General features: G+C 41.3%; 1 protein-coding gene across 1 annotated transcript in view; it reads left to right on the top strand.

The window, feature by feature from the left end:
- Positions 1 to 1,348: 1,348 nt before the first annotated feature.
- Positions 1,349 to 8,506, top strand: part of mcama (melanoma cell adhesion molecule a) — a 40,833-nt gene continuing 33,675 nt past the window's right edge. The window contains exon 1 of the mRNA XM_034605955.1: positions 1,349 to 1,620. Within this exon, the coding sequence (XP_034461846.1) occupies positions 1,566 to 1,620 (55 nt within the window). The 5' untranslated portion in view covers positions 1,349 to 1,565. The remainder of the gene's footprint in view (positions 1,621 to 8,506) is intronic.

The raw sequence follows: 8,506 nt of genomic DNA, 5'->3' as shown, positions 1-8,506 counted from the left end.
ATGCATCAGTAAATCCACAGGGAGCGTGAGTGTAGAGACGAGTTGTCGCTGTGTCAAACAAACAAGCAAACGAACACCAGGTTGTTGAGTCTGCGATCACACTCAAGTGTCATTTAATCCACCAACATGAGGACAACATGAGGACGGTGTCCTGTTATTTCCATGTGTTTACACTGTGATGAGGGACGACTCAAACTTTTGCATTTTACTTCTGATATTACGTAAATAGTAATGAAGTGGTTATAATGCATTTCTTAAAGTTTGCACAGTCTTCGCCCCATGGCTGTGTCGAGCTTTCTCTATGAAGAACGTTTTCAGATAGCTCAGACCTTCGGACCAATTGCAGGAAGTTGGATTAAAGAAGAAAAAGAAACTTAAGGTCTCTCCTGAATCTGAATTGCTCAAACTCGCAGGATGTCTTTTTCAATCTTCACCTCTGACGACATAATGTTTGAATGACGAGGATTGTTATTTGTTACAATCTAATTAGTGTTGAGTTCTGCACCTGAAGTTGGTGATGCTGCTAAGAAAACCATAATTGTATAGTGGCAACGCAATTAACTAAGTGAACACAGCCCGTGTCGGTGATGATGACAGGACGTCGGTAAATAAAAGGTTTTTAGTCTGCTCCCTGCATTAGAATGTGAAACCAGAACTAACCAGTTTAAATGTAAACAATGTAACAAAGACATGAAGCTTAACTTTCAGGTGTGAAAACACCCGGAGTTCCCAACATTCAAACAAAAAACCCTCTCAAATTCACTGACTGGTCTGTGAAACAGGCTGTCGTTACTTCTGCCAACACAATAGAAACCAAGTGAACATTCATTATTATTCAATATATTCAATACTTTATAATCCTGATGATTAACAACAGGTTCAGATGAAACATGAAGCAGGTTTTGGGTCCAGCCTCTATCCCACGTTGCAGTGTCCTCCCTCCCTCCCTCCCTCCCTCACTTCTCCACCACCTTACAACCCATCAAAAATCTAATTTCAGACTCCAACATCTAAATGTGCTCATTACCTTCAACCACTATGGAAATGCAAATCAAAGTGGGAGGTGGATCCATGTGATTTCAGGAGGTAAAATGTGTGGAGGCACGATAAGGTGCTTATTTAGTCACGACCTTAAGGACTTTCTGCAGGCAAGAAGTGTACCAGTGTGTGAGTGTGTGTGTGTGTGTGTGTGAGTGAGTGTGTGCGTGTGAGTGAGTGTGTGTGAGTGAGTGTGTGAGTGAGTGAGTGAGTGAGTGTGTGTGTGTGTGTGTGAGTGAGTGAGTGAGTGAGTGAGTGAGTTAGGGGAGGTTAACACACTGATAAGCTGCTGCTCCAACACACACACACACGAACACAGGGCAACAATAGGAGGAGCCCGCCAGACTGAGACTTTAATTGAGCTCCCTCCTCCTCCTCCTCCTCATCCACCTCCTCCACCGCGTCTCTTCCAGACCTCCTCATCCAGCACGTCGTCCGCCTCCTCCTCCTCCTTCTTCTCTCTAACTTCTCGTCTTCAGTACCTCGGCTCAGTTTGACTCCGGACTGGATACGACGGACGCGCAGTCATGGCGCACGGACCGTTTCTCTTTCTTCTTCATCTCTGCCTCCTCAGCTCGAGCGGTGAGTTTTTAAAAAAAAACACGAAACTAAACACGTGTCAGTTTTATTTCTCTCGTGCAGAAAAGTTTTAAAGTAAAGGGGGGGGGACTGTTTCTACGAGTTTGAATGAGATGTACCCACGCGTGGCTTTTTTTTGACGTTAGCAAAGTTTCGTTTCTCCATTAAAAAAGTGCGTCATTTACGTGCATTGAAATAAGCACATGGACGAATTTGCGTCCGCAGCTTTTTTCTTTGCAGGACTTTATCTGCAACATTTGTTTGTTTTCACCTGAAACTGTCGCAGTTTATTTAATAGGTGTAATTCGTTACTGCGCAATTGAGGCGGTTAAGACATCAATTATACCGCAGCCTATCAGGCGGCATGCAGAGAGCACGCGTTCGGTGCGTGTGATGCGTGTTTCTCTTGTTTAAAGACTTGCGTGACAGAGTCTGCACAAGTTATTAAAGAAATGGTTTTTCATACGATCGTGCTGCAAACATCTGAAACACCGCAGCAGTTTAATATAAAACCGCAGGAGCCAACTCAGCATCAGTGAAACCAGCTCTGTGGATGGAAGAGGCTGGGTTTTATGCACAGGACAGAACAGTGCATGGCCAGTGTGTCTGTGTGGGTGTGGGTGGGTGTGTGCATTCATGTTTTTGGTACCTGTGTCAGCCCTATGGGGAGAAGAAGTTCCGGAAAAAACCCTAATAAGGTAAATCATTCAATTATAAGGTGAAGACATGTTTTAAAGTTATAGAAGGTGTTAGGTTTCAGCAAGTAGTGGTTATATACATTCATTATAACCTTAAGTATAACTAGTACCTGCTGAAACCTAACTCTAAACAGGTCTTCACCTTAAAAGTGAATGTTTTACATTATGGGGACAACAAGACCCATAAAGTCTGCATTATGTAAATCATCTTTTTTCGTGTTTTAAGGTTAAGGTTGCCATTGTAATAACTTAGGTTATAATGAATGTCTATGTAATGTCCTCTGAAGTGATTTATTCTTCATTCATCTGCAGATTATCATCTCTATTAATCCTCCAGTAGGGAAAAAAAAATCAGTTGTAATTCAAGTCCAAGGTCACATCTTCCAATGTCTTGTTTTGTTTTAAGGTATTTATTTTTTTCCAAAATGTCTTGTGGATATTCCGATGTATTTCCTTTGGGATGCACCTTCTTTCTTCTGACCCTTCTGGTTAATTGCTTTGAGGTGTTCATCACTCCAGGAGGGTTGGACGGTTAACCACACCTGTCACCACACAACCTGTCAGCCTGTTGGTGTAAATACACAGTATGGGTGTGGCATCCATTTTTAAACTTGATGACCGGATGGGTAATAATGCTTTAAAACACAGAAATACAATAAAGAGTCACAACTGAGCACCTGCAACCAGATAATGTATTGACATTTTTGCTTGAAAAACAAAGAACCAATTAATTGAGGACCTAAATAGCAGCTTATTGATTTTGTGCTAATCGACTTATTGATTAAACGACTACTATTTTCAATGCTAATCTAGTAAATGAAGTGGTAACATAACGTTAAGGAAACGTAAGATGAACATTGATGCTTGTCAATCACAGATAGAAATGTTCAGCCATTTTCACATTTATTTTCATATAGTTTTTTTTGTGCAGTTTTCCTCGGATTCCCATTCTCAACTGGTTATATACTGGTGCTCCGTGTGTTGGTCAGCCATCTCGTTTGTTGGTAGGCTCCTGGGTATCAAAGCTGTCTGGTTGATGCAGCATGAAGCATCACAAATTACTTCACCTTTGTGTTGCAAGGCTCATGATTAAGTCACAGAATTATGCCTACATGCTTGTTTTTCTTTGATGGAGAACGACATGGCAGCCGTTTACCCTCTGTAAGCTGCACCCTGGCCTTGTGTCCCAAGTAATTCAGTTTTATGTTGTCTTTATAGCCCAAAATCCCCACTTAAATGATCTCAAAGCACATTGTAAGGTCAAGACGTTACAAAACTATAGAGAAACCCAACTGTTCCCACATGAGCAAACATCAGTGACAGTGGAGAGAAAACCAGCAGAACCAGACTCAGCCTGAGGTAATTGGGATGATTATTGACTAAACCAATTCAGGATAGTAGATTATAGGAAGAATTAAACTCATGTGAGAGGATTTCTTTTTTCCCTTACACCAACAAAAGCATCATGTTCACCATTGTTACCGTTCTGCTTGTGGAGGCCACAAATCTCCACACAATTCTATCACTTTTCACCATTTCAAACAGGTAAAATCTTATTTGGTTGTAGAGCTGTGTGCTGCATTGATTTTCTTAAACTCCCCCCTGCACCCCCTCCCCACAAAAACATTGACATTGACAATGGACCCATCTGTGTACAGCCCCCCTCCTCTTCATGCACACTCCGAATCAAAACACGATCATGCACAGGAGGAAGGTTTGTTGTTGTTGGCTTTTCCCCACAGAGAAGACGGCTGACGTAGCACTCGTACGCTGAATTTTAGCCTCCTTGATCCATGTGCTTATTGGAGGAATATCTCAAATGGGTTCGTCCGCGGAGGTGCAAAGACAGCCTGGATCAGATGTATTAGATAAAGAGTCCCTAGAAATCTAAGAAAACACAAGTGGCAAAGCCGTACAGTGTGATCAGCCATCCCATTAATTTGCTCCGAATATTTCCAGGCCTTAGTGCTGCAGTGGCAGCTGAGGCAGCAAGAATGGGGGGGGGGGGGGGGGGGGGGGGGGGGTCAGGAAAGGATGGATGTTGTTAATGAAGAGAGAGATTCAGGAGAGGAAGGGAAGGACAGCGGCCAATGTGCTGCTGCAGCACAGCCGGCGACAGGCAACAGGTGAGATTGACAGTAAGCACAGACATGGAGCCGTGTCCCGTCAGCGACCACCATAAATAGAATCCAACACTGTGTTCACTGATGGATTACTTAATTCGAGCAAGCTTTACTCTACATAATTAGACGGAAACCTTCCTACAGCGTCTCTCACAACAGGACAACACTCACTCTGTCCTGGCCTTATCCCTCTTTTTCTCCTAAATCCCTGTTTTTTACTCCATCAGCCTAGTCTTAATTGGGTTACCGCTATTTAATCCTCATCTCCCCTCTACCTCCTTCGGAGACGGAGTAAAGCTGTCTGTTTTTGGATTAGATCGTTGGCCTCCGATAGAGACCCCCGGTCTTTTAAAGATCCTCCTAGTCCGTCTCCATCAAAACGGACCTCCTCCCTAATGGTCCATGAAGGGCACTTACTCCAATACAATTTGTGGCTGAGAGCATTTATGCCGTATGGAAATAAAGCCATCCTGAGCATGAGAGGAAACCCAAACATGTAGCTCGGTTGATGCATTGTACTCCGAACTCTATTGATCCCACAGACCTGTGTTCATCAGTATGATGGCCATGTTGTGTGACAGGAATGGGCAAGTGGTCCGGGCAGTAAATCAGCGCAGCGGCAAAGCTTTTATGACGACATTTACAGAACAGAAAGTAGACACGAAGGACGGGTCACGTAGTTCAGGCCATAGTGAAATACTTTTACCCTTAAGTGCATTTAGCTGTAATGTGGATCTTAAAGAATCTGGTTATTTTACCAACTTGAAACCAGATTTACAAAGGATCTGGCTACCAGACTATACTGTGGTAACTTGCTTTGGGTTGACTGTTCAGTCTCTGAGATGCTTTTCTGTTTTATTTCATAATTTATCATCATCAGCTGAATATCTGCACAGTGGGTGAAATAAAACAAAATCTTTGAAGATGTGAGCTCAGGCTCGGGTGTTTGAAAATACAACCTATTCACATATTTAACTAAAGATAAAACATATAACATTTCTTCATTAAAATATCTAGCCGAAGTTACATATTGTACATTCAAATATGAAAAATAAACATATGTCGTAGGTTTGGTTTACACTACTCACTATGAATGTGTAGTGTTCTTAAAGGCTTTGGAGAACCAGTTCATTGTATTATTCATTATGATTTAAATAGATTTATTGATATTCTGAAATTAAATTAAAACCATTAAATTATAACTCAAACTACCAATCATATAATTGAGATATTCATATTGTTTTGACCACAAGGTCAGACTGCATAAAGGGAAAACAATTTTTATTTCAGTATGAAAATGGATTTGTAGAAGCCATAATTCTGGGTATGAGTAGAGAATCCAGAACCTTCATGCCACAAAACTTTTCTAGATCTTATTATATGATTATAAAGTAGTACTGAAGTAGTTAAGTGTCCAAAACTGAGTTGAAAGGTATCCCAGCGAGGGAATGTCCTGAATGTAAATAATGGTGGTGGTCCCTGACCTCTCCTTCATCTGTCTCTGTGGCTGAATGCCTGTGCTCCTCTGCCGCTGGGTGTGTCTGGATGGGGCAGGAAGTGTGCAGCTGCTGGCTGCAGTTGTTCGTGTGGGATTAGGGACTTTGCCTGAGTGATAGCTGGGCATGACAGCCATGTAATCTAATGTATTGGCTCATTGTTTTCATTAAAGAGAGTGCGCTGTTAGATCCCTGTGGTATTTTTTAAATGTTTCCTCGTTGGAACTTTAAGCATATGTAAAGTAATTCAACCAACATGTATGTCAGCAGTGAGCAATCAAACAGTATTGAATTGACTCTTTTTAATATATTCTCTCAATATTCTACTGCCTTTCACATTTATGATACCGCAGCTAACAGTGATGAGTTGACTGGACGTGAACAAGACAGTGGAGACAAGGGTTCACATCCTGCGTCACTTCACATTAGAGATTGATAATCGATTGGCTGATATGAGCCTTTCCCAAACATATTGGTATCTGCGTTTATTCTGATATGTGCTGATATTAAAACTATATATTTTACGGAATTAAATGCTTTGTCTGTTAGATAAGTGGTTATTACATAGTCGTTTTTTATCATTAGATAATTACAAGATAGCTACAATGCAGAATTTTCTTAATTCAACTTTTTTATTATAGTTATTTACAATGAAGTTCATGGTTAAACTGTAAAATATCAAGACTCAGTTACATTTCTTTGTCATTAGGGGTTATTATAGAAATTGTAAGAATTATCAGCAATTTTTCCAGAAATATATAGACTGATATATTGGTATCTGGCTTTTTCTATTCCCTAACATCGGTATTGTTGTTGGCCCCCGGTTACATTTGTTACAACACAGTTAAGGGAAATATTATTATGTCAATACTTCAAGTCTTGTTCTTTAAGTGAGTTTTGATTAGTTTGGTATTTAACCAAGACCAACATCTTTTCCTAATCTTCACCAAGTGCTGATTTATCTAAACAAATTACAATCACCCATCAAGCTTCAGTTGCCATGAGTGGTTATTGTAGATAAAACCAAATGAAGCATAATATTCTTGGTATAAACAGGCTTTGTTGACTGAAACTGTCCAAAAAATAATTTTGTTTGCATTTGCCTTGTTCTAGAAGCTGAGTTTTTTTGTGTGTTTGTAGTTTGAGTCTATGGTTTAAAGCTTGTATTTGCTCTGAGGATCCAAGACATGTTTTGGAAAATCAAAGCTGTTTAGCTGGCAGGAGCAGAGCTGACATCCACCCCTAAGCCTCGACTGAAGGGTTTTCAAGGGCCTTGTCTTAGCATGTGTAGTGTATTTGCAGCCGGTGGAATGGTTGATGTGTGAGTGGGATTTTATATCCAACAGCTGCCTCTGTAGTTTGAGCCCCGGCCTTCAGGGAGGGAATTTCTTCAGTATCGACTTTACCTCTCTGGTGCTGAAGAACTGCCCAAAACATCTCTGACTGCGGTGTTATTCAAAGCACATCATTCACCACAGCTCAAATAAAAAGAAATCCATACAGTGAACAATCCACCCTGGAGAAGATTGGACCTGTTTCTAGAGATTGCTGATAGAGTAAATTTAAGGAGAGGAGATGCAGGAAAAGATGGTGGAACATGTGCATTGAGGGTGTGAGGAGCCCATGAGGGACCAGAGCACTTAACACTTATCACACTGTGTCAGGAACGTGAACAATGTCTCCTGCAACACTGCGCTACTTTTTTATTTATTTATTTATTCTGTATTTATTTCTTTAAAAAGAAGTACCAGAAGTGCTGCGGGGCTCCACTGCAGAGGGAGAGTGCTGAGAGCTTCACTTCTTAAAAGCCTCTTTCAGTCCCAAATATTGGATTTGGCTGCACCGCTTGCACTGGATTGATTATTTCTGTACATTGTTGTGAGTGCAGCGTAATGAATGGAGAGGTGTGTGTTGAAGTAGTCCCAAGTTTTGCTCCACAGACGTGAACTTTTTTGCAGCTTGTAACATCTGTCCTGGTGGTTCAGATTGTGTCCAACCCCGAGGAGTCCTGGGCTATTTTGGCAGTTTTTGAATGCTTTTAATTTTGCCTTTATACAACAGGTGACATTTTTTTTACCGTGCCAATGTTTGGGATCTTTAGTTTCAGCCGTTTTTCCCTTTGACGTATATTGCACCCAAAAACAAACCTGATTTGATCACACTGGAGGGATTGTCAACACCAGAGGGTAAATTTAATTGAGAAATCAGTGTTTATCTCTAAAACTGTTCAAACCCCAGAGTCTGGGCTGTAGCAATTCAGGGATGGAGCCACGGTAACAAGGTCCTGCTGATGCACGCTCTTGCCCAATCACGAGGCAGTCTCAGCTGTCAATCATGACATTTCCCTCATCAAATAGCAGTGTGATGAGAACTATCTAAAATGACAGAAACCATCCATGTCCCATCCACTAACATGGACGAGGAGGGGTTTATAACCAATGCTGCAGCCAGCCACCAGGGGGCGATTAAGACGGTTAGGCTTCACTTTTAAAGAGCTTGGTGTTAGACATATAGTTATAGCGAGTTGTAACCAATGAACTGCCTCCTGAAGAATCTAGAAACTTTATACACG

The sequence above is a fragment of the Hippoglossus hippoglossus genome, chromosome 14 (genome assembly GCF_009819705.1).
Source record: "Hippoglossus hippoglossus isolate fHipHip1 chromosome 14, fHipHip1.pri, whole genome shotgun sequence".
Classification (NCBI taxonomy): domain Eukaryota; kingdom Metazoa; phylum Chordata; class Actinopteri; order Pleuronectiformes; family Pleuronectidae; genus Hippoglossus; species Hippoglossus hippoglossus.
The sequence above is the reverse complement of the archived record's forward strand: the minus strand, read 5'-3'. Positions and strand labels throughout refer to the sequence as shown.